This window comes from Homalodisca vitripennis, chromosome 4 (genome assembly GCF_021130785.1).
Source record: "Homalodisca vitripennis isolate AUS2020 chromosome 4, UT_GWSS_2.1, whole genome shotgun sequence".
Lineage (NCBI taxonomy): Eukaryota > Metazoa > Arthropoda > Insecta > Hemiptera > Cicadellidae > Homalodisca > Homalodisca vitripennis.
Window position 1 is genome coordinate 170,280,928 of NC_060210.1, and position 27,469 is coordinate 170,308,396.

At 38.2% G+C, this 27,469-nt stretch overlaps 1 protein-coding gene across 1 annotated transcript in view; it reads left to right on the forward strand.

The window, feature by feature from the left end:
• The window catches only part of LOC124360599 (neurogenic locus Notch protein), a 155,556-nt gene that overhangs the window by 35,370 nt on the left and 92,717 nt on the right, over positions 1-27,469 (forward strand). Inside the window, exons 3-4 of the mRNA XM_046814344.1 lie at positions 22,402-22,679; positions 25,369-25,570. Of these exons, the coding sequence (XP_046670300.1) occupies positions 22,402-22,679; positions 25,369-25,570 (480 nt within the window). The remainder of the gene's footprint in view (positions 1-22,401; positions 22,680-25,368; positions 25,571-27,469) is intronic.

Genomic DNA, 27,469 nt, shown 5'->3' on the forward strand with positions numbered 1-27,469 from the left:
TAAACCGCATATAAAACTGTCATGATATTTATTGTTCGTGCTTGATGTGAAGTGCGTTGCTACTAAGGATACTAATGTATCAGATTTTATTTTATATTTTTATGCATTAAATAATGTATGCATAATTTATTTAAAGTTGCTTTAAAACGACTAGATAAAATTTGAGTCGTGTCGAATAAGGGGAATGTAATGGGTCAGAGTTCCATATTTGTTGTATTGATAATTGTTGGGTTCGTGTGGGTCTGTATTGATTGCTTGAATAACTGTGGTTTTCAGTACAGCTACTATAGTCGCATTACCTAACACCCAAACAGCTTTTACGTATGCGTATACCATTGGTGATATGACGCAAAAACCTGTTAACTCTAGTAAAGTTTTTTTTCCCATGATAAAACGGTTATGGTGTTGGGGGCTGTATTTTCTAGAAATCTGTGGTGTTGAAACATTTATAAAATAAGAAATATTGTAGTGGTTAAACTGGTTAGCGTCATGCTCGCGAACTCGGGCTAATGTAACTGTAATGTTCGTACTGTACAAGAGTTGGCTTCCAGCCAAGTAGCACAACTTTATTAGAACGGACACTTGACTTTTCTGGTAAGCTTATCGTTTGATAATTTATAAAGTAGTAATGTCTTTTCCATGCTTATGATATATTGCGAAATTGCGTTTATAGATAATACACTGTGGGTGGTTCCTTGTGAACACCCACCACGTGGTTTAAACTGATACTGTTTGACAATGGTGGAGAATTGAAGAGATCAGCGACCGACTTGCCAAACATGGACAAGTAATCAAGTATTTCTGGGCTGTGTTAGTGCAACATATGCTATAAACGAGAGCAGATTAAGTTCGAGTTAGAGAGTCTCCCTGAGGATGAACGTAGTTTGCCGACTGAAACTGATACTGTTTGGACAATGGAGGAGACCTGGAGCGCTAGGGCGCCGGGCTCGCCAAACACATTACTATTCATAGCAGAGATACAGAATGGACCAGCCACAATGTCTTGCAGGTCTATACATTTTAATGAGACATCGGCTCGGCTCGGCTCGGCTCAGGCCGACTACATACCTTTCTATTCAGCTCTGAAATATATCCACTGCTGATGTTGTGTGTGCTGTGATCGTGTACGGTATGTAGTCTATAACTTCAGGTCAGAGAGTTATTACAAATTCGCCTCAGGTTTAAAGTTAGTCTGTTTTAGTTTTTTTTTAGAGACCTAGTACTGTCATACCTACCTCAGTACTCTCATACATGAAGTTTGTTAAGTCTCAGACAACCTAAAAAGGCTGACAGTAGCTTAAATATTACGAAAGTTAGTGGCGGTCAAAGTCTGAGATAAGAACTAGCAGCAAAGTTACATACCCTAGTAACATTACAATCTCTTAATTGAATTTTTGCTATGCATTAATTACTTCTCAGATGTTATTTAAAAATATTACATTAAAATATCCTATTAACGAATAAAAAAAAATAAAATTCCATGTAAAATTAAAACTTTGACTTTTACCACAGTTCAAAACTTCTAGAAGTGTATCTCTGTAAAAATTCACACAAATATAAAATAGGTTATAATTAGTCAGAGACTTGCCAATATATCCTGTAATGTACGGCCGCCCGGGGTTACCTAACCTCTGCTAGTCGCTAAGGAAACGGTCTATCCACTATTCAGGGCAAAGGGCAGACCGACACGCAACACAACAGGATCTGCAGCCTGCACGGTACAGCACCGATGTTATCAGGTCCGCTAGTAGGTCGCGACCGATGTTTGCCGACCAGCTGATGTCGGGATGGGATCCGGTTTGGTGGCCGGCGGCGGCGGCAGCAGAGGCGGAGCTCCGGCATTCTTCTCCGCCAACAGACAATTAATTAGATAACATTGAGACGATATCGAAAACAACATATGGTGCAATTAAAACATGGTGCTTTAACTAGTCTAGTTGGAAGGCGCATGCGTGCTAGCTCCTCCTCTTCTGCCGAGATGTAGGGTTATGTTCGGTCGCAGCGTTCCTCGTCCTGTCGAGACAAGCCTAATGGCTGCAGGAAATCGTACTTTCTTTATGATGAATCTTTTTACTCGTTCGTCATTTAGTATTCAACTTGTTTTGTTGAATAGTTAACACGCAGGATAAAACAACACATGTTCTATTACACATATCTGTAATTTTTTCATTCAAACCAGATTTATTAAATATTTAGATTTTAGCGTTATTTTGCCTATAATTTGATTTAACATTCTCGTGGGAAATAAGACTATTATAGTGGATCATCTACATTAATTGATACCAGAATGTATCAGTTAGGAAGAGGGTACGAGATATTGGGTACGGTATTGCTTGTTGTATACCAATCCATCCCCCACGGTAGTACAGTATCAAGTTATTTGTATGGACGTGACTCCGTGTTGTGGCCGTAGATGGATTTCAAAGTGACCGAGTTGCATACGCTATAAATACATAATTGACCGGTATCGGGAGGTCGACGGGACGCGAGCAGGGTGGGGACAGATGTGCATGTTGCATACTGATAGTCTGTATGACAGTATTTGGACCTGTGCCTACGTTATTCAGTTCCCACGCCTCGCGCCTGCTGGTGCAAGGCCGCCTGCACTCACTTCACCGGGTTGTCTCTTCCACGCCACGGAGATGGCCGGGTAAAATAGTAACCACTAATTAATCGAGGCTCTTCGTCCCAGTTTTCCATTTCCCCTCCTATTTTCATCCCTTTCTCCGCTTTTCCTCCCCGCGTGTTTGGTGACAGCGTTTAAGAGGAATGTGCGAAAGAAATTTACGTATCCAAACTCCCTTACTGAGTGTAATTACAAAATAATCAATGTAGGAAAATCTATATTAATAAAATTGCTGTGTTGGTGCTGAGGGAAGAATTAATGAAAATTTGACTAAGATATACAAGTTGGTCTAAAGCGGTTTAAGATTTCTTGGTTCGAGGGATTTTCAAACCTCGGTTACTATGGAGATTCAATTATTGGATTCCATGAGATATATTTATAGTTGTACGTTTTGTAGTTTTCGCCCTCTGCTCGTGGACTGACGTGGTTGTTGTACTGGTGACGACAGCACCGCGCATGCCTGTCAGTGACATGCTGGCCACAATTTTCCGTAATAAGCGCTTCCCGAGCTGCTCCGGCCGCATAAATGGCGCTCTCCTATAATTTGGTTTGACCTTGGGCCTGGTTTTTGTGGATGTGCGGGGGTTAGAGAGGCCGGAATATCGACTACCCCGGGTTTAAAACCGTAATTACCGGGTCGCTGCTGTGTTAGACATCAACAATGTAATAATACGCGGGGAACTAATTAGTTTAAGTAGATTTATGCAAGAGCGTTTTAAAGGTGAACAAAGGTTTGTGAATAAGAAACTCTTGGGGTGACACAGAATATTAAGTCTACTTATAGAACGGAACACAAACACAATACAGTAGAATACTGTGGCTAAAATTGCGATGCGAGATTAAGGAATATTAAAAACATATTTTAGTGTTATTTATACATTGTACTGTAAGATTTGCTATCCAAGAACGAGGACTCGTTCATATGTACTGTTTCAAGTAATATTTTAAAAATATCTAACAATTGAAATCAAGTATGAAGACGTATTCGGCGAAGTTGCATCACGAAGGTTGCAAGTATTACTATTACTGAACTTCCATTGAAATAGCGTGAGTTAAAGTAGATCTAACTGCAGGTTTGACTTTCACTCGATAATTCCCGTATGTGGAGACTTAAATATTTGGTTCGACATGAACATTAATGGCTATTGAGTGTATTGTAAAGTCACTTGGATTAACGTATATACAAACCAAAAGCTGTTAATGTTCACGAGAAAATGAGTCCAAATACGACGTACTTAGCAAATACGTAAACAAAGATAATAACAGTATTTTATTTATCTCTTACGGAGAATCCTGTTTGTCGCAATGTCGCACTTTCACTCTGCCGGTGGTCTGTCAGTGCGCACACTGCAGGATTTACGACTGGAATAGTCTCGGCCAGATCTCTGCACACTGTGTAACTAATATACGTAAACAAAGATAATAACAGTATTTTATTTATCTCTTACGGAGAATCCTGTTTGTCGCAATGTCGCACTTTCACTCTGCCGGTGGTCTGTCAGTGCGCACACTGCAGGATTTACGACTGGAATAGTCTCGGCCAGATCTCTGCACACTGTGTAACTAATATACGTAAACAAAGATAATAACAGTATTTTATTTATCTCTTACGGAGAATCCTGTTTGTCGCAATGTCGCACTTTCACTCTGCCGGTGGTCTGTCAGTGCGCACACTGCAGGATTTACGACTGGAATAGTCTCGGCCAGATCTCTGCACACTGTGTAACTAATATACGTAAACAAAGATAATAACAGTATTTTATTTATCTCTTACGGAGAATCCTGTTTGTCGCAATGTCGCACTTTCACTCTGCCGGTGGTCTGTCAGTGCGCACACTGCAGGATTTACGACTGGAATAGTCTCGGCCAGATCTCTGCACACTGTGTAACTAATATACGTAAACAAAGATAATAACAGTATTTTATTTATCTCTTACGGAGAATCCTGTTTGTCGCAATGTCGCACTTTCACTCTGCCGGTGGTCTGTCAGTGCGCACACTGCAGGATTTACGACTGGAATAGTCTCGGCCAGATCTCTGCACACTGTGTAACTAATATACGTAAACAAAGATAATAACAGTATTTTATTTATCTCTTACGGAGAATCCTGTTTGTCGCAATGTCGCACTTTCACTCTGCCGGTGGTCTGTCAGTGCGCACACTGCAGGATTTACGACTGGAATAGTCTCGGCCAGATCTCTGCACACTGTGTAACTATTATTTGTATGTACGGTGGCGGGGGCGGGGGCGGGTCGTGCCAGTATATCGTCTCACGGTGACAATATGCCCTCATGGCTCAGGTGACACGACATAGGGGTTGGCTCTCGTCAGACAATAGCTGCACTCCCGGTAACACGATAGACGACACCTTCAATGGAGCATAAATCCTGCGATTGACAGCTAATCAGATTGTTCGACGCCTCTTTCACTTTATTAGGTTTCGTCCATAACATGATGTAAATCAATTTCTTGTTGTAGTTTGAAACTATCGGCTACACACACTACCTGGCACATAGAGGGTGCGTAAAACAATACAAAACACGATATCATTGTGTATTAATACAAACACTCTTAACAGCTCTCATGCGAAAACTTTCTTTATCTGGGATAACAAGGGGCACGAATGAGATTTTCTATCACGTGTCATGTAGTAGATTTCGAACATTCTTTGTTTATCTTTGCTACTTTTAGCTGTCTACATTATAAGGCATTGTTATATTATTGGAAGGAGGCCATCAATGTTTCGTATTAAAATAATATTCTTAATTTTTCATAATATTTGTATAATAAGAGACCTAAAATGTCCGACCAGTTAACCTTATGTGTTAATTTTTTACTCTAGTAGGGGAAAACAAACAAAAATTCTTAAAGGCATTGAACTTAACGGTATTTGAATTATAAATTCAGTTTATGTTATAAATATAAATCTTCCATCTTCAATAACGCTTTTAATTTATGTTTATTTTAATTTAGTACTATAGCTTTCATCTTGGTTTAAGTATTTGATAGGTACGACGTATTTGGGTTTATTGTATTATGAAGACTACATATGTAATTTACTGAATTCGGTAAGGATTAAGGAAACTGGTCATGGACGTCGTGAGTGTAGTTGATGACTGAAAGGGGAGCTCTACCAAACGTTGCGACGCACCTGTGAGAGACAATAACATTGTAAATAAATAACACAATGTATAAATTAACGTAATATATAAACATTTTAAGAAATAATACGTATGTTATAATGTTCGAGATGATCTTAAATTGATTTTTTAAATTTAATAATTTTTCAAAAATTCCCAACAATAAAACTTTAAAAACATTTATTTTTTTGAAATGTCTGACAAAGGTACCATTATCATTGAAAGGTGTCGCAGAATAACAAGTTTGAAAAATTAGTTCTTGTGAATTCTTAGTATAGTAATTATAATAAGTAGGGGTATGTTATCACTTGCATCTCCTTTTAGACGTTATCAACAATAATAGAGTGACTGTTTAGTATCTAAAATATGTCTCTGCAGTGACAATTTATTAATGATCTGTATTAGTATAATATTACATTAATATATCCAACTAAATGTTATTCAGCGGGCAATGAATTGTTATTGTAACACAGTTATTTGTGGTTGTGAGTGTGACCTCACCACTGATCTTTTCGATCCTCAATGTGCACACCTATGCATATTCCGTCGTGTGTTGCTGCACCAGAAGTTGACTTGACATTATGGTGTTATCTTGTTACATATGTTGATAAATCTCAGAAAACTCATTGAATTCCGAGTATTTGATGAATGTGAATTCTCACCAGTGCCCAATCTTATTTAAAGTTTCAACACATTTTAAAGTTTGTGAACTTGACATTATTGGGCTTTCTCATAAATTGATACGTTTTGCAAAGACATGATCATTAAGAGACATTTTAGCGCTTTCTGCGCTGTTTTATTATGGAGCCACACAACCAGTTGCTATTATTCTTGATATTGTTATAATATAAGTTATATTGTCATAAACAATACTCATGATTTATAGAATTAATTCATATTTAAAGACTGAGGTAAATTACTATAGCAAGACAATGTAATTAACTTAAAATAATCAGCGTGCATGAAATTATAAACCAGAAAGGGTAAAACTAAGACGTAATATTAACGAGAACCGAAACTTTTTTCTCATTGTATAAAAGATTCCATGCAGGCGGCCGAGTGTGAGAATGGACCCTACGGGCCGGCTGAAGACCCGAGACACTCCCCACGCTGCCCCGGGCTCGTTCTCAGGCGTAAACTGCAATCCTGCCACGATCATGTAATACACTGTGTTGGGGGAGTGTGGGAGTAATAAGGTATTCCCGTGCACATACCGTACAGCATTACTCTCTTATTCAATCACTATGCACAACATTAATAATTCATCGCGTATTCCAAAACAATTGTTTACACGAAGGTAGTTTGCGTAATAGAAGATTTCATTTTATTAACTGACATTTCAATAGATATATTTAATAACATTTAGTCTATTGTATATCAAAGAACTGTACAAATGTGCATCCTGTCCAGTGTAGAATAATTTTATAAAAAGAAGATAAATTCTATGTTCCTTTTTAGAGACGGAACATTTTCTTAAATATACAGGATTGTTTCACTAACTATCGGACTTGTAAGGTTTGGTTAGTCCAAGATTCCCACAAACACATGAAGTCCTAATGTAACACATGCCCCGGCTAGTTTGGCAAGCAGTACAGGTTAGATATAATCTAACGGCGAGTCCAACGTAAGCGGTTTTGACAAGACGCTGACAGACACGTTACTGCACGTCCTATATGTCAGAAATAACTGATATCAGGGAAAGTGGCAGGGAAGTATAGCGCACCGCCTCTTTTTATAGCCGCGTTCTGTCAGGATAATTGCCTTGTTCGCCAGCCGCCTCGTCCCCCGTCTTACAACATGCACTATTTCCGTTACACCCATCGATCCTATAGCTTAAGTGTAACATACAGTATGGCTTGGGTGTAACACAATCTGACATAACATGCTGATAAACTTATCACTACATGGTTCTCAACTGACGCTGTGACAGTGAGATGTGTATACTTTCTCCCTTGTCTCTAACGCATATTGTGTGTTGCATACGTGTTCCGCAAAGGTGATGCTTGAATCAAGCATTATTGCGAGTTTTTACCTGTGGGAAGGGTCTCATAACCGAACTTCACTTGGGCGTTGTAAGGATCCTGATGTGGTGTGGACACTAGACATGTGGAATAGTCCATGTTCAGATTTAGACTGATTTTAACTGATCAGACGGTACTATTGAGTGAGTGTGGACTCTATCTATTATCTTTATTTTAGTATATACAATATTAGAGATAAAGATATGGTTAGAGAGGGACCAGATTTGAAAAAAAGGTCAAAGGCAAACGCATTTAAATTATCCTAAAATTTTTGACATTTAGTGGTAAGAAACACATTTCAGGTTAATCTGTACTTTAATTTTTGGGAGAAAAATAGTGTTTTACTGCCATTTTGGAACGGTTATGACATATGACAATATGTTACATGTAAAAGTTGCTCAGTTGGGAAATAAATTTAATATAAGGTAAAAACAAACATGCTTTGGAATTTAGAAATTTTCAGTGCAATGTTTGATGTAAACAAGTTTGAAGTTGGGATTGTATCCAAGCAGTGTTGTGAGTAATTAAGTATTTAGAGTAATAAATTGAACCAAACAAGAACAACAAATCTAATTTAGGAATTGAGAAAAAAGAAAACTTACTAATTTTGGATATGTTTTGCCGCCTATTTGAAACGGATAAAGATGATAAAAACGTAAATCAAATTTTAAAGTGATGGACTTAATGGAACTTTAAAATTATATATCGCTTGACCAATGTTTAGCGTATATTTTAACATCTGAACCTATGACCCTCTTTATTAGGAACACTCTGAACATTTATCGGCTAGCCAAATTGCTTACTTAATTGGTTTACAATTTATTTCATAGTCCTAGCTTTTGACGTTCTACTAGTGTAATAGTAGACGGGTGGTTTGGGTACCCTGCATATAGGTATTTATGGAAATAGGTGGTGAAGTAGAGTGTAGGCTACATATATCAATATTTCATATATCTTAATAACGATAACGTTGTTAGATTTTCATCGCATTGTATGAAGATATTTAAAACAAAAACTTAGCTGGTAATGAAGGGATATTAACATTGTCCTGTATTGAGGATCAGGTAGAAAAACGTTTCGACTCACCTGTCTTCTCCATAAATTATATGTATTCCGATTATTTATAACTGTAAGTAAGATTCTTTATAGTGAGAAACATATTCGAAAGCGAGGTTGTGTGTGACATTGAATGGTGTTATATTATAGTGGACATCAGTGTTAACTGGCGTTTAAGTCTCCTACGTATGGACAAGCTCGTTCATGTGGGCTTTGCAATTCGTATACAACAGGCTAGTAGCGTTGTCACTTCTACTTTGTATGATGGAATCAGACTATTTGTTGACATCTAGAATGGTTTTTAACATAAACATTTAATTACAAAACAGATTTTTATATTTATCAATTATGTTTGCAATTATTATGAGTAAACAACAATAATAAATTATTGTTGTAAACTAGTCGTATGAAAAAGTTTTATCTTTGCAGTTATTAAAAACCACAATTATGATCGGTTTGCAAGCAAGTTCGTAGTGCGTGGACGCTACTGACACTCCTACACCCCTCTACTTCAACACGGGACGCTTAGCCTGTCCTGACTTTCTATCATATCAACTCAATAACTACTTGTCTACTTGTTGCAATTTGCTTTCATTTATTTTGTGATATAATCTGAACTATCCGTCGTTTTTCAGGTCTGATTCCTTAATCAAAATGTTATATATATATATTTATATTAATAAAAAGAGTTTCTTGATATTTGTACGGCGGTTTTAGATATCCACAACTATCATTTGGTATTAATATTTGGTATATTTAGTAATAAATATTTGGTATCAGTCGAAAGGTAGATATGCTTTTTGTACAATTGGTATAAATCTGATTATTAAAGGCTCTGCCCCCATGGGCTTCCCAAGTTCGAATGGTGTAGTCTTATCAGAGTGGTTTTGTTTATATTAGGGGTCACAATCTTGACTTGCTCTTACTCCACTAACAAATGTAATATAAGCATATTAGTTAGTACAAGGATGTTTTTGTAACATTAATTGGGAATATAAGCTGCTACTTCGTTCACTATTACATCATGGTAGAGATTTGGATCAAGCAAGACCAACCTGATGCGCGGGTGAGATTATCAGATTGACAATTGGCGGCTGTATTCCTAGAGAAGCGGATCGAGCATTCTCTTTTTCAATGATTTCACGTCTCATCATATTGGGCTAAAGGGTTCTAGTTTCGTAGGAGGGCTTTCGATAGACGCAGAAAATCCTAGTTAATTCCAGCATTTGCAGGAACTCGTTCATTCTAAGCTAGGTTATTGTTGTGAACAGATTTTTTGTGAACAAGATATCTCTCTGGCCGTTCTCCGGCATTTCAAAATTTTCTTCCAGGTCTTGCGATGGCTCAACTGTGACGTACAAACGGTGGTAGATCTGACTCCGGCGTTTAAGCAATAGATAGAAGACGCCTTCGGAGTTGGTTCGATCGTCAGTGACGTTGAATGATGCAAAGGCGACAATGGGGTCGAGTCGTATGCAAGAGTTACAATATTTCCATTGGCTGTGTTATCGCGTGAACAGCAGCGCTAGTTCTTTGAAAAGTGGCGGCGGTGTGTGAAATATATTTTTGTAAACATGTCTCCGAATGGGTCTTTCCCAGTCATGTTCTCCATTCGATCCTCAGAGAAGTATATGGCTCCACCGTGCATGCACTTGATATTGAACGTTCCTGACACATTTATTCGACAGCAGTTGAACTTTGCGACACTGTTGGCGTTACATCCTGTTGGCGGACTTGTACAAGACGACCGCCCCTTTCCTCGTCGCTTTCTTCAAATCGGCGAAGTTATACAAGGTTTGAATAGCGTGTTGTTTGCTATATTGATCTATCGCACTATCATTAATTTCTTCTTCGTTAAGCTGAATCAAGAGATTGGTAATAATTTTCCTGCTTAGTTAACCGAGCGTGATTTGTGATGCTCAGCTAAACATTGAAAGTAAAAGTCCTAGCTGTTTGATGCTAATTTAGTTGGCTTTTTTCAAAGTCTTCGGGTTGACATTTTGGACGTCTTGCAGCAGCCATGTTGATTGAACCCCCCCCCCCACCCACAACAACAGGTGAAACAGTCTTAAATCGACCGGGCACATATCACTACTAGTTTTAGGGATGGTATCCATGCTAGATGTCAGCATGTCAGCTGGTTGTTTAATTATTTGTTTGTTAGGTGAATTATATAACTATACAAATGATTATTTATATAAATATTTTGTCTTGTCTGTCCGCAGAATATCTAGAGAACTAGACGTCCTTAACCTTTAAATTTGATGAAGTGTTATTGTTGTATGAGCAACATCGATATCGATGATTGTGTATGCCACTGCAGGTGATTTGGCTGGGCGTTAGCGAACATTTTTACGTGGGCCTATGGGTAGCCATGATGGCAATGAGTAAATCGCAGAATAACTAAATTTGTTAACAATAATATGACATTTGCAGCCATGTTAATTATAACCTGGTCCTTGGTCATATTTTACATTTTATAACTTCTTTTTGTCATTAATTGTATTGTTATGAAGATAATTTAAGGACTTGATACCACGCACAGGCTTGAGGCAACCCCTAAAGGTCCAATGCCGTATATCACGTAACCATTTGGCAAAGGTTGGAATAAAAGTTTACAATTTGAATATTTGATGTGTTGCAGGGGTGGGGGGGAGTCAGGATAAAGTTTTAGTAGAATTGGGAAATACACACGAACCGTTTGTAGCCACAAAACAGTGCACATATAGTGTTTTTAATTTGCGTGTAGATAACAAAATACGTTTAAGCTATAAACACTAGTATCTAAATGAAAAAATGTAAAAGTCACATCCACTTGTTTCCGCCCAGTCATTTTAATATAGCCTGGATTACAGTTACCGTTCTGTAATATTTATGTCTAGACAAGGAAGTCACTATATACTTGCTATTTCATTTAAGTCTACAACGATTTACAATGTATTTAAAAACGCATCCTGTAAGAGTAACATTAGTATAATTCTACGTGTGATTACTATAAAAGAAATTCACCTGACAACGCCTAACCAGGTACCAATCAGGACAACTATGAGGTGCAAGTGTCGGCAGGCGGAGGTAATTAAGGCCACAGCTAATTGGCACCAGCCAATACTGTGAATACCGCGGCACCGCTGTTCCCAGTGCCAGTGCACCATTTAAGTGAAAGCTGCGCTGCGGTAGCGGCATTGCGGTGCTACTCGCTCGCTACCTGCAGTAGTGGCGCTTCTCTCTCTGTAAACAGGAGTCGTTGTGCGTTAATTACATCTGTTCGCAGTGTTTACAGACACTGAGTACCAAACAAGCCATCACACGCTACGGTAGCGATTGTGTTGTGATATTCACTGTCTCTGTCTCTCTGTCTCTAGTTAGTACACACAACTATAAACATGTGTCGCTGTGCGTTAATTACATATGTTCGCAGTGTTTACAGACACTGAGTACCAAACAAGCCATCACACGCTACGGTAGCGATTGTGTTGTGATATTCGCTGCCCCTGTCTCTCTGTCTCTAGTTAGTACATACGACTATAAACATGTGTCGCTGTGCGTTAATTACATCTGTTCGCAGTGTTTACAGACACTGAGTACCAAACAAGCCATCACACGCTACGGTAGCGATTGTGTTGTGATATTCGCTGCCCCTGTCTCTCTGTCTCTAGTTAGTACATACGACTATAAACATGTGTCGCTGTGCGTTAATTACATCTGTTCGCAGTGTTTACAGACACTGAGTACCAAACAAGCCATCACACGCTACGGTAGCGATTGTGTTGTGATATTCGCTGCCCCTGTCTCTCTGTCTCTAGTTAGTACATACGACTATAAACATGTGTCGCTGTGCGTTAATTACATATGTTCGCAGTGTTTACAGACACTGAGTACCAAACAAGCCATCACACGCTACGGTAGCGATTGTGTTGTGATATTCGCTGCCCCTGTCTCTCTGTCTCTAGTTAGTACATACGACTATAAACATGTGTCGCTGTGCGTTAATTACATCTGTTCGCAGTGTTTACAGACACTGAGTACCAAACAAGCCATCACACGCTACGGTAGCGATTGTGTTGTGATATTCGCTGCCTCCTGTCTCTCTGTCTCTAGTTAGTACATACGACTATAAACATGTGTCGCTGTGCGTTAATTACATCTGTTCGCAGTGTTTACAGACACTGAGTACCAAACAAGCCATCACACGCTACGGTAGCGATTGTGTTGTGATATTCGCTGCCCCTGTCTCTCTGTCTCTAGTTAGTACATACAACTATAAACATGTGTCGCTGTGCGTTAATTACATCTGTTCGCAGTGTTTACAGACACTGAGTACCAAACAAGCCATCACACGCTACGGTAGCGATTGTGTTGTGATATTCACTGCCCCTGTCTCTCTGTCTCTAGTTAGTACATACAACTATAAACATGTGTCGCTGTGCGTTAATTACATCTGTTCGCAGTGTTTACAGACACTGAGTACCAAACAAGCCATCACACGCTACGGTAGCGATTGTGTTGTGATATTCGCTGCCCCTGTCTCTCTGTCTCTAGTTAGTACATACGACTATAAACAGGTGTCGCTGTGCGTTAATTACATCTGTTCACAGTGTTTACAGACACTGAGTACCAAACAAGCCATCACACGCTACGGTAGCGATTGTGTTGTGATATTCTGCCTCCCTCTCTGTCTCTAGTCAGTACTCACAACTATAAACAGGTGTCGCTGTGCGTTAATTACATCTGTTCACAGTGTTTACAGACACTGAGTACCAAACAAGCCATCACACGCTACGGTAGCGATTGTGTTGTGATATTCGCTGTCCCTGTCTCTCTGTCTCTAGTTAGTACACACAACTATAAACAGGTGTCGTTGTGCGTTAATTACATCTGTTCACAGTGTTTACAGACACTGAGTACCAAACAAGCCATCACACGCTACGGTTGCGATTGTGTTGTGATATTCGCTGCCTCCCTCTCTGTCTCTAGTCAGTACACACAACTATAAACAGGTGTCGTTGTGCGTTAATTACATCTGTTCACAGTGTTTACAGACACTGAGTACCAAACAAGCCATCACACGCTACGGTAGCGATTGTGTTGTGATATTCGCTGTCCCTGTCTCTCTGTCTCTAGTTAGTACACACAACTATAAACAGGTGTCGTTGTGCGTTAATTACATCTGTTCACAGTGTTTACAGACACTGAGTACCAAACAAGCCATCACACGCTACGGTTGCGATTGTGTTGTGATATTCGCTGCCTCCCTCTCTGTCTCTAGTCAGTACACACAACTATAAACATGTGTCGCTGTTAGTTAATTACATCTGTTCGCAGTGTTTACAGACACTGAGTACCAAACAGATATGGATTCAACCAGATTATAGCATTTATTCACCGATTTTAGATATCTCACGTTTTAAAAATCTGTGATGCACCGATGTGGATTGACTAGATTACACAATTTATTTACCTGTATAAGTTGATACAAAAATGATGAATCCTTGATTTGTACAGTTTGTAGAACTTATTTATTGATTAAGTTCACAGGCGTGCAGAACTTGTTTATCAATTGAGTGCATGAGCTTGCAGAACTTATTCACAGATTAATTGGACATAATTAAAAAGGTTTTGGAATCTATATGTACAGGGTGTCCAAAAAGTCCCGGGTCGGTTAAATATTTTTCAAAATATTTAAAATAGAGCTACAAAACCGTACACAAAGTTACTGGACATAAAAATCTATTTTATCACATATTCAGTGATCCGCTACTTCTTCAGGGGGGCGGCCCGACAGGAGTCAGAAGAAAATCTTAAATGTAAGCATAGGTTGATATGCATATCAAATAAGAGGTCTTTATTAGTAGAGTACAGAGCCGCAAACCCGACCTCTAACGGATAACCGAGTCAAAAATGACAGCCGTTCAAAGATGGCTTGAGTTTGCAACTTAGGTTAATGTAAAAAATTAACTGATGAGCTTTTTGATTTTAACTTAACTAACCCAAAACTGTTTACAATTAATTGTTGTTGTAGAATAATAAGTTTCGTTATTTCTGAGAGGGATCGGAGTTTTGGGTTAGTTAAGTTAAAACCAAAAAGCTCTTCAGTTAATTTTTTACATTAACCTAAGTTGCAAACTCAAGCCATCTTTGAACGGCTGTCATTTTTGACTCGGTTATCCGTTAGAGGTCGGGTTTGCGGCTCTGTACTCTACTAATAAAGACCTCTTATTTGATATGCATATCAACCTATGCTTACATTTAAGATTTTCCTCTGACTCCTAGCGGGCCGCCCCCCTGAGGAAGTAGCGGATCACTGAATATGTGATAAAATAGATTTTTATGTCCAGTAATTTTGTGTAAGGTTTTGTAGCTCTATTTGAAATATTTTGAAAAATATTTAACCGACCCGGGACTTTTTGGACCCAAACTCTAGCCATCTTTGAACGGCTGTCGTTTTTGACTCGGTTATCCGTTTGAGGTCGGGTTTGCGGCTCTGTACTCTACTAATAAAGACCTTTTATTTGATATGCATATTAACCTATGCTTACGTTTAAGATTTTCTTCTGACTCCTAGCGGGCCGCCCCCCTGAGGAAGTAGCGGATCACTGAATATGTGATAAAATAGATTTTTATGTCCAGTAACTTTGTGTAAGGTTTTGTAGCTCTATTTTAAATATTTTGAAAAATATTTAACTGACCCGGGACTTTTTGGACACCCTGTATATAACACCTAAACATGTTATGTTATAAAAGCATTATTTTGGTATTTAACGGTTTTTGAGATACTGAGGACTTTTGAATCCCACGAGAAATTTTTTAATTTGAAATATAATTCACCTGTTATTTATTTTATGACTAAAACTGAAGGTTTATTCGAGTTGGTATATTATTTTAAAACAGTTTTTGTAAGCTGAATAGCAGAAAATGTTTAAAATGTACTTTTTCGTTAATAGAAAGAATAATTGCTATATTTGATACGTTATGAACAGATATAATAGTGTAATCAGAAAGTAACCATGTTAGTCACAAATATACGATAGATTACGATGACACGGCAAGACGACAGGTTGAGCAGTTGGCAACACGAACCGTCCGCTCCGTTCTCAGAATACAAGTACATGTTACGTGGTATTATAGTTCTCTTGCTCAGTAGGCAGTTTCTTTGCTGAGCCAATCGGCTATTGTTGAGTTAGCTTCTACCTGTCAAGTTCATTGCTGCATTACTGCATTGTTTGTCGATTAGTGGATGAGCTGTAGTGACGGGAGCTGTAACAAGTCTTTATTTATGTTTGTCTGTATATCTGCCCGCACGATATCCTTAGAACGAACTATGGACTTGAAATTATTCATGTAGTTTCAGGCAATATCGAGTTGGATTATGGTGCATGTCACTTTATGAGATTTGGCTGAAAGGTTTCTTATAGGTCTTATCGGCAACCTTGATGACGAGACAATTGCATGGTAAACAAGTTGGGATATGCCTCACCATGTTTCGTATAAAACAGGCTTCTCCGAAGTTGCGTGCAGAATTTCAAGGTCATTTAATTCTCGAGATGTCCTGTTGAGAGACAGAAAAGATACAATTACATCCTTTAGGTGGAGAGAAAACATCTGCCAGCATATTGAGTAATAGATAATGATCAGTCAAATCCCATGGACTTTATCGAATTCGTTCTTGTCTACGTAGAAATAAAACTTCATGGAAAAAGTAAATCTACAGATGAAATTGTCTCAGATATCCTGTGGAGAGTTAGGCAACGCAATCGCTCAGCCAAATTCCATAGAGGAACACGCCTATCATCCAACACGACGTTGCCTACGTATGAATATTTTATAAATGTTGTGTTATTATATATCGAGTTGTATGTAGTTCCTGTTATGACTTTCTTGAGTGATTGATTGATGATAATTGTTATGTGGTTATTATGAAGAACGGAGTTCCGTAATTGTACACATTTAAAAATTGTAATGACTTAAGAATAAAATAAATGAACGCATTTCTGCATAAGAATTGTTTAACACATTTAAATTTAGGTATGATAGGTTCATATAATTTTTCATTATTTATGATATGATCACTATAACGGAGATAAATCCGGATGTGTATGTTGAGTTAAGCTCTATTCCACTCTTCCGCTCAGTGCAGTCTCTGAAATCTAGGGACAACTGGACTACAAAATTAAGTATAATCTACGTGAAAAGACATTTTCATTATCTCATGAGGTGCACAGTCAGACTACGATATTTTAGGCACGATCCCAAAGCAGGTGGGAGCAACTGACTTTTCTAATCATAAAGTAGCTATGGTACGAAACTCTACATTCACATTGAATCATCCCTTCCCACTGTAGCTACGTAATGTATATCAGTATATTGACTACAGTACTAGTAGGGTTGACGAATTTAAGCAATTTGTTTCTTAATGCATACTAGATAGAAAATGATGTTTCTCTTTAACGGTTTGAAAATGAATTGATAGGTTGTCCTCGCGAAGCTCATATATTCCATAAAATATTATTATTAGGGAAGCAAACATGTAGATAAGTGGTGGCTTTCTGTAAATAAATGGTCTAGAAATGATTGTCTAAAAGGTGGAGAAGGAGTAGTGCCAGTTTGGTACTGTTAAACAGTGTTTATTCTAATACGGGAAAACATCTGTATTTGCTGATTTGGACTTGATGGTTTATGCTGTTTCTGAATTTCTTATTTTTCCTAAAATATTGGAACTAATATAGATACGTCTCGCTACCCGGCAGTTTCCTGCCCTCTGTTGGGTCGTGTTGTTGCCCTGTGAGTGCACTGTAACCTAATGTGGATTCTCTGCACTTCACTTTATTGTACCACTTGGTTCAGTCCGTCCCTAGGCTCTGTGGCGGCGAGATTCTCTCACGCTGGAATGTTACTTAAGTACCGTTTCTCAGACGTGCGAGGACAGAACTATATTGTATTAGTAGTAAATGTATAAACTGTTAAAAGGTTCACAGCTGGAATTCTTAGAGTTGTTCTCAAACGGAAAGTAATACAAAGAAAGCCTAATTGTAATAACGTCATCTTAATTTTATCCCTACCGTTTACTGATTTTTGCTAATAGAGACGTATATTAGAAGCTGTTGAAATTTTAAAATCTACACCCCAATTTATTGTGTAAAGACGAACAATTTACTTCTGAATTTGTCAATGAAAATTATACGATGTCATTGTCATTTAAAATTGTATGATATTTTATTCCATGATGCCACATTTCCGGCCGAATCTTTTTATTTTTTTTGCCCTTATGATGAAATTTTCGATGATTAAAATTCGTTAATTTGATATCATAATTAGACTCTGTTATCAGTAAAATATGAGTTTTAAATTATGTTGTTTGTATTAAAACATACTCGTGTAAAAGTGGAACTATACACAAAAATGGTATATGGATACGCAGGCACTAAATGAAGTAATATATTCCATTTTTATTATTATAAGAACTTATGTGATAGTTGTAATCGCAATTTTCGCAAGTATTAGTTTGTTTTCATATTGTCTATTGAAGGCCAGGAAGGAAACTATTGTGATTTAGTATTCTATATCAAACGTGTGCTATATTATATATATACATTATATATTATATATATATACACACATTATTAATAGCTATATAAAATTCTCGAGACGACAGAGTTAAATGCAATTTTAGGCTGACATTCAAAACAGTTCAAAAGTAGGGTTCGCCGGGACTTTATAAACGTTTGGATTTACCAGTGTAATTTATTGATATTGCCTATTGTTAAGAAACAATTTTAAGCTAACAGTATTTATATATTTGTTAAGGAAACATTTGGTAGTTTTTATTATTAAGATTTCACAGTCTTCTATTCTGTTCCTTAAAATAGTCTTGATAAAAACCTACATTACAAAAGTAAATTTACGATACACTTTAGGTAGAAATTAAAGAGAATACATTTTTATAGTGTAAACTTGTATGTATATATATATATATATATATATATATATATATATATATATATATATATATACAATATTGTATACTGGTTATGAAAAGTGTAAACATTAAAATATGATTATGTATTTTGTTAAATAGTGGTAATTACTTAAATGCAGTTTTAATACATGATTATAATTTTCATTAAGCCTGACGTGTAAGAGCAGTGATTCAATTTAAACACAGTCGAGATGTGTATACGGTTAACGAAGTGGCCACATCCCATAGTGATGACGGAAATGCTAAGAGTGCCAGCTGATCACTCTCCACGACACTTCCGGTGTAATTGATGCAAGGCCGCGCCACGCCGCTCGCCGTCACAGTAACAACCACCAGTCGTATATCTGGCCACTTGTACCCACAGAATCATCGACCGTCAAGGCGATGAATGGCTCATGTCAACCTTTGATGTGTACCGCATAATAAACTCGGTCGTAGCGGCAATTAGCGTATGTATAATTATACAAACATTATTCAATAAGGATTTGATTTAAATCAATATTCTGGTCTAGAATTTGATACATATAAAAAATAGCCTCCACTTTTCCAGATTGGTTCGTAAGTTCTGTTCAAACATAAGAAATGAATAGAGGAGTAAGCGATTCCGCTTTTAGCTGAAGGGCGGACCTCCAGACCGTTCTGTTCTGTGGAAGGTAGTGGTAGCACAGGCACCGACAGAGGCTCAGGGCCGGCGAACCTGCGAATTGCGCAACTCAGATCATTTCCTGTGGCGTGGGAACCCGGGCGCCATTCAGTCCACGGGCACCCTCACTCCGCTTATGCTGGGACTGATACTGGAGATACTGATTTTAAATGCATGCTATGGAAATACAATTAATAATGAAGAAATAGAGAACTATGTCTGTGTGATTCATTAATGAAAAGTTAAAGCAATATTTTTGTCTGATATCAAGATACATCTAACCAAATACGGCCGGTCTGAACCGAGTTGCCCTAAGAGCCGACCGAGGCCGGGTTGTGCTGGGACAGCGCTTAGATATCACAGTGCTGTATTTTTCCGAACTTTACAGCTTTACTAAATAAGTTTATTTATGTAGTGAATATGACATTAGGCATATCTCCACGTGTGTGAATCATCAAACATGGATGGGAAATGTGAACAAAACGTAATATGACGTAACAGTAAGTTTAATTAAATTATGGGTAGCGCACTGCGCAAACGTGTCTAGGCATACATCTTCATACATCGCTCTTGTATGTGAGTGCTGGTGGCTGCTGCTGATGTTGCCGAGAAGATACTGGTATTGTGCAATCTCGCTGAAAGCCATCAATTATCCGGCCAGCAAGGTGCGATGTACGGTGGCCCGCTGTCGTATGTGAGTGCTGGTGGCTGCTGCTGATGTTGCCGAGAAGATACTGGTATTGTGCAATCTCGCTGAAAGCCATCAATTATCCGGCCAGCAAGGTGCGATGTACGGTGGCCCGCTGTCGTATGTGAGTGCTGGTGGCTGCTGCTGATGTTGCCGAGAAGATACTGGTATTGTGCAATCTCGCTGAAAGCCATCAATTATCCGGCCAGCAAGGTGCGATGTACGGTGGCCCGCTGTCGTATGTGAGTGCTGGTGGCTGCTGCTGATGTTGTCGAGAAGATACTGGTATTGTGCAATCTCGCTGAAAGCCATCAATTATCCGGCCAGCAAGGTGCAATGTACGGTGGCCCGCTGTCGTATGTGAGTGCTGGTGGCTGCTGCTGATGTTGTCGAGAAGATACTGGTATTGTGCAATCTCGCTGAAAGCCATCAATTATCCGGCCAGCAAGGTGCGATGTACGGTGGCCCGCTGTCGTATGTGAGTGCTGGTGGCTGCTGCTGATGTTCCCGAGAAGATACTGGTATTGTGCAATCTCGCTGAAAGCCATCAATTATCCGGCCAGCAAGGTGCGATGTACGGTGGCCCGCTGTCGTATGTGAGTGCTGGTGGCTGCTGCTGATGTTGCCGAGAAGATACTGGTATTGTGCAATCTCGCTGAAAGCCATCAATTATCCGGCCAGCAAGGTGCGATGTACGGTGGCCCGCCGTCATTACTGTGTGACCGAGACATCTCTCTCGTCTCTCCGGTATTCATTACTCCCAGTTCCCACAATTACCGCGGAAATGTCCGGCCACTGCACACACGGTCATGGCCCCATACAGCATACACACTTGCGACACCATTTTGGCCACGTTATTAATTTCAACTAATCACTTATTTACGGGGCAATTCATGATATTCTTGCTAATCTTTAGTATTGTATTTTGGATAAATATGGGTGAAATCTTGTTTAGTCAGATTATATCTAAAATAAAAATTGTCCAATGTAAACGAATCATTTTGTGCTTTTTCTTAAATTAATATTTAAATATTTAAATATTGAGGATTCAAAAAACATACAAAATTGGGCTTATTTCAAACTTTGAAATACATTTAAATAAACGTTTAAAAGTAAACGTTGTAATAGCAACAACTTCTTAGTTTGCAGTGAATTTCCTTTAAAATGAAATGCCCATGTTTATATGAATAAGGTTATATTAACCAAAACTTGCCTACCTTCAGAATATAAATATTTTGTAAAAGTGGAAATAGGTATAACAAAAAAAAAAAAAAAAAAAAAATTGTAAATGAAGAAAGTCTTGTGTTACTTCATTGTGAACTCTTAAACAACACATGTTTTTACATTTTAAATAACGGTGACTCTCTCTTAACAGTGTTTGAGTGAATACCAGAAAACGTTTTAAAATTTTGACGTGGTTTTAGAAACCTTTTTAACCGTTTTGGTGGTGTATTTTTACAATAATATCTTAAGCCATCTAAATGGCGGAGCAAACCAAAACATATTTGGGTGCTTACAAAAATATTCTGTGTTTCTATTATTTTCAAAATGTAAATTAATAAATCGTGGAAAGTACTCTAATTTAATTGATCTGTAACAGTTTAGAGGTACTTCAAAAGGTTTTTCTAATTTAGAATTTTTAATTTTATTCTTAATAATACGAACCCTGTGTATCCGTTTTGTTCTAACATAAAACCTAATATTTAGAACATTTATTATGTGGACAGTCAGGCCCAATGAAAGTTACACCAAGATTACACATCCGTTTTATTGCCTTGTCCTGTGGTAAGAGATTGTATATCTCCTTAATATGAAATTACCACCGATTCCTTCAAGTCACGGTAGTTCTCGTAATTGCGGTTGTAATAGCCTCTGTTAATGTGAAGGTATTACTCTAATCTAGAGACAATAGCTTATTAAGATTTTGTATTAATGATAAGTCATAAAGCGCAACTGTAAATTATCTCAATTCGTCAAAGGATAGAAAGACAGGTAGAATAGGGTTAAACAAGCATATGGCGCCCAATGTGTGATGAAGAAGTTTGTAGTGTTGTTGTGGTCAGTTATATTCACTGAATAAAACTAGTCCAAACAGAATGAGCATGCTTTTTTTAGTGTAACGACTGGAAAGTCTTAGTCCTTCAAGGGAATTCCCTGCACAAAGCCAGAGAGGCCTCATAGCTCCTATAGTGTAATTTAACCTTCATAAGTATTAACACGACTTGTACTGACAGTGTTTGTTTTATGTTTCAGTTGTACATCGATGTACGTGGGCGAGTACTGCCAGCATCCCAACCCCTGCCACACCGGACCCGGTCCGCGCTGCCAGAATGGCGGGACTTGTAACGTTCGCATCTCACCCACCCACGGTAGTCCGAGCTTCTGGTGTACTTGTCCCATCGGTTACTCGGCCTCTCTGTGCGAGATCCCCATCGCCAACTCGTGTGACTCGGACCCTTGCCACAACGGTGGCACGTGCTCGCTGACCGCGCTCGACAAGTACACCTGCACCTGCGCGCCGGGCTTTACAGGTAATTCTAACCTTATAATAATTATACATTACTAGATGATAAGGGCACCAATCATACATTTTATTTGACTTGATATTTTCTGAACTTTGATTTCAGACTTTCCTCTCGCATATTAATCTCTATCTTCAGCTTCCCTAGTTACCTTTTCCTTTAGCTCTTCTGATTTATATTTCTGTCTCTGTTAGTAACCCGTCAATTTTTGTGTTCCATAAAATTCTAAAAAGGCTTGTTTTCCGTTCTTTTTCCGTCTATAATCTATAATAATATTTTATTGAATTTTAATATTCTCAAAGAGAACATTTTTACCGTGGGGTAAACGATCGCTATTAGTGGCCAATGTAGTCTATTCACCGAGTGTTGAGAGTAACACGCCGCCCACTGATCCCGTGAAGTGGTTGGTGGCCGGTTAGCAACAGGGTAAACTCAACTGATTGAGCCTTTATATTATTAGTTAAAGTTTCATTACGTATATGGCCGGTTGATCGCTTCGGTATAATTCCATCATACCAACCAGGGATGAAGGTAATGGACCGGCTGTGAACTCTTCGCCAAAATGCTGGGAGTCCGCACCGAAATGCTTGGTGTCTGCACAGGTCCACGTGGACCTTCCCCAGTATTTCTTCCCATTTAGTCATAGCCATAGAGGTTGACCGCGATGCGGGCGGGGCTTCACTCTCAACACTCGATGAACAGTCTGTAGTAGAAGAGGGGTAGCTATCGAGGCGTGATGATGTGTCGGTGTCAATGTGTGACGTGAGGAACAGAGACAAGGCTGGCCGAGTCACGAGCAGACCTTTCCCTATTGGTCAACCCATTGTGTCTACTGGCACATCCTTGTGTGCCGGCCCGCTGTGCTGGCCTGGCCTGCTATAATAGCTATTACTGTACACTCGCTAGTCAAACAGACTTCAATAGTGGACCCTGTTGCAATACAATTGATGACGTCCATCTCAAGGACAATCTTTGCATTTTATATACACCGCGCCGCGCTTCGCACTGGGCCTTTCAATCGATGTTATCAATACTATACATTCAAAATATATAAAGAGAGCATAGGTTTCGACAAAACATCAGTATGACTACACGTTTCATTTGAACGCAACTCAGTTCAAACCGAAGATTTGGTGGAGGTATGTGAATGATACCTTCGTTGTTTCTCCTCATCGAGACACTGAAGTGAATGAGTTTTTGAATCATATTAAAAGTATTTCTCCTTCCATCCGCCTCACAGTGGAAGTGGATGTCCAAAACAAGTTTCCTTTATTGGATGTGTGTATATTAAGAGATTGGAATATCCTTAAGATGACTGTTTTTCGTTAGAAAACACACACAGGAAAATATTTAAATTATCAATCAACCCATCAAAGATCTGTTAAAGAAGGAGTGTACTACTCGTTATTTGATAGAGCAAAGATCTTAGGCTCAGATAAAAATGGTTTAAAAGAAGAATTTAAGAAAGTTTCTCTGCGGATCTTAGACGCAGAACATGGTGGTTGTGATTCCTGACATACGAGTCAGGAATCACATGCATACCACATAATCACATACCAGTCAACGCTCTGGTATGATGTGTTTATTTTAACCTAGGTAATTATGTGTTAGGTTAATTATTTACCTGAAGAAGAGATTATATTGCAGATCTCGAAACGTAGTGGTACTGATTTTTTGTATCACTGAACGATGGCAAATGTCCGGCAAAATCCTGTTTCCTTCATACTTAGAGTCCCTCCCTGGTACTAGCATGTCAATGTATTTTTACTTATTGAAACTTAAATCTAAAATGAGATAAAGAGATTGCAGTATTCTTCAGTATCACTTATCTCCGAATTGTTTGGAATGCCATTGAAAAAGAATGTGCTCATGATGTTCTTTTTTTCAAAATGATATTCCATACGAAGTAAATGCTATACAGTATTAGTAACATATAAATGCTAAAAGAACGTGCATCATTTCTGTGTGCATTTTTATAGGTTAATGTAGTTTGGCTACTAATCACTTCTTATTTGTGTTTATTTCAATCAGCTAGGTACTTATTAACGTCATAAGTATATTAATAACTATTTATCAAGCTCATTTCAACTATTATGAATTTATATTATACTCTTTTAATCATATTCTTTTATTTTCAATTTTCATTGTGCTATTCCCATTTGAAGTTTTTTAGAATTAAGCACCAAAAGCTAATTTTTTCACAAAGTTTTAAGGGTTTGCCCAAACAAACATGGTAACAAATAGTAAAGTGTTCGTTGCTGACTAAAACACCCTAACTTAATTTGACTCTGTTTATGGTTTTCTGAAAAGTTTTGTAAATATTAACAATCGGTTAGGGAATACAACCAAGTTTGGCTAGACATTATTACATTAAATATTATTGTTTCTATTGTACTAATGGCATTAAGTAATCATCGTTTTTATTTTTAATGAAAATGCGACTAAAGGTTTACAAGCGTAAGGAAGCAATTAATGTTTGAAAGATATGTCACGTAATACTACAGAAATCTACTGAGGTATCCTAGAACTCATCGAAGCCTATCTTGTCTGATTTACACGTACATGATACAGTGCTCCTATACAGCTATTAGGACGTAATTTCAAGAGTGTTGCAGGACTCGTGCAAGAGCCTCAGATCCACATTATGTCGTATTCCCCTCAAATGCTGAGTTCTAATAGAGAGATTTCCGTGTTGCAGGGACGCATTGCGAACTGAAGGACTACTGCGCGTCCATGCCGTGTCGCAACGGCGCGACCTGCGTGTCCCTGGAGGACTCGTACAAGTGCAACTGTGCGGTGGGCTTCCACGGAGCCACGTGCAGCGAGGACATTGTCGAGTGTCTCAACAATCCTAGCCCTTGTGTACACGGCAAGTGTCGCAACACGCATGGATCCTATACGTGAGTACACCTGTCTTCATCCTATCAGTAATTTATTTTACTGTTTAACACTTACTGGATTAACCAAATTATGTAGTTAGGGTTTTCGAATTTTAAATTGATGATTCTACCAAATCAATGTTTCTTAAACCTAATATAGTGAGTTTTCTGAACAAATACCACGATGTTATGATTGCTGACTGTGCATGTTCTTTCTGTTACAAAGCCAAACTTCACATATCTTTCGTTTTAACCAATTTTAGTATATTACCATTATTGTTTATTTTATCTCACGTATTTTGTATATAAAACTTCAGTCTGACAGCTTGCAAAAACCGATACTATTAGGCGAACCGGTGTCCATTGTATTATCTAGTAGTTTGCATTTTTATTGAAGTTTCAATTTGTTAATGAAGGTCAATATGTTTATTGAGGTTTCGTTAAAGTTACAATTAGTGCCCAAAGCGCCTACAGGTGTGCTGTCAGCACCTCGCCTCTACTTAAAACTGAAACTCAAAAGGTCTGGATAGTGACTTAGCAGGGTGAAGTGCGTATTAATACGAATGGACATGAAATTAACAGGATTTAGACCAGAAGACCTGCATCTAAAAATGCGTATTGTAAGATGTGTTCGCTGTAATATTATGAAGAGAATGTGTATTTTAAATAATTTATCATAAGATGACTGATACAGGATCCATAGCAAGTAGTCCAAAATTAGAATGGTTTTATTAAAGATAGTTGTTAGGAGATGGATGCGATGTGAAGAGACAGCGATCAATTAAACCACAAAACTAATGAGTTATATATATATATATATGCGTTGTAAGAACTAGAATCAGCAAGAGTGTAAGTGTTGGGAGAATTATGGAAATAGAATTTAAGAAATCAACACAGTGAAACGTGCCTGTGATAGTATGGATGATCAATCTTGAGTAATGTTTACTTGCAATTAGTTTTGAGTGAATTGAGGAAGGTATATTACCCAGCATCAAGTAGAATAGAATGTTCTCTGCCATGCTTAGGTTTGACACTACATAAAGACCCACTAACGTGAGTCGAGTGTTCACTCAGCAGACGAATAAAGTAGTCAGTCCAGTTATACTTGACTACTTTTTTGTTGTTGGATCTATATAGCGGAAAAGTTATCACATAGATAATAGAACTATTTTTAAATTACAGTAATGAATATGTCGTCTATTCGTAAAATAGTGGAAAGTGCGTAACACGAGTATAATACTGTTGAGAGTATAGTAGAATGTTCCAGACAAACGGGCCAACCCCCGATACAAAGGGGTAATAGATGAATATCGTTGTTGGAAGGGGAGGCGGTCAGTGGGTTGGGTCGTTTCTTTTATCCGGCCGTCCTCGCCTCTTCCTCTGAGCGGTGGATGGGCTCTGTAACCCTTCTCCACTCGTGTAGTGGATTATGGACTTCTCCACTTTAATGTTCTGGAAGAGCCAGTGGCTTTATAAGAAGCTGTAGCGAGGCAGTGGAAGAAATGAACTTGTGAAGTGACAGAACTAGTGGTAATACTCGTGATCGTGACAGATGGAATTGTGTTCATAAGTATTGACTGTCAGTGTTAAATAGACTTGTGTGTAATTAGATAGTTTATTTGTTGGTAGTGGATTTGTGACAGAATAAATTAGTCATAGTTAGTGAGTTTTGTAAACAAGTAGTTTATTTAAAGTCAGCCTAGTCTTAAGTAGATATTATATTTAGATTTATTTGTAATATTAATAAATATTTAGTGGATTCAATATTCGCCGAGCGTTTTATTCTAGCAAACCCCCTAACAATACCGTTACAGCTCATAAAACCAATTTTAGGTTAAAAGATAATAGGCTTAATTTCATTATTTCATTATTAGTTTGTGCATTATTAATGTTTTTCGGACTTAATACACACTGTCTATA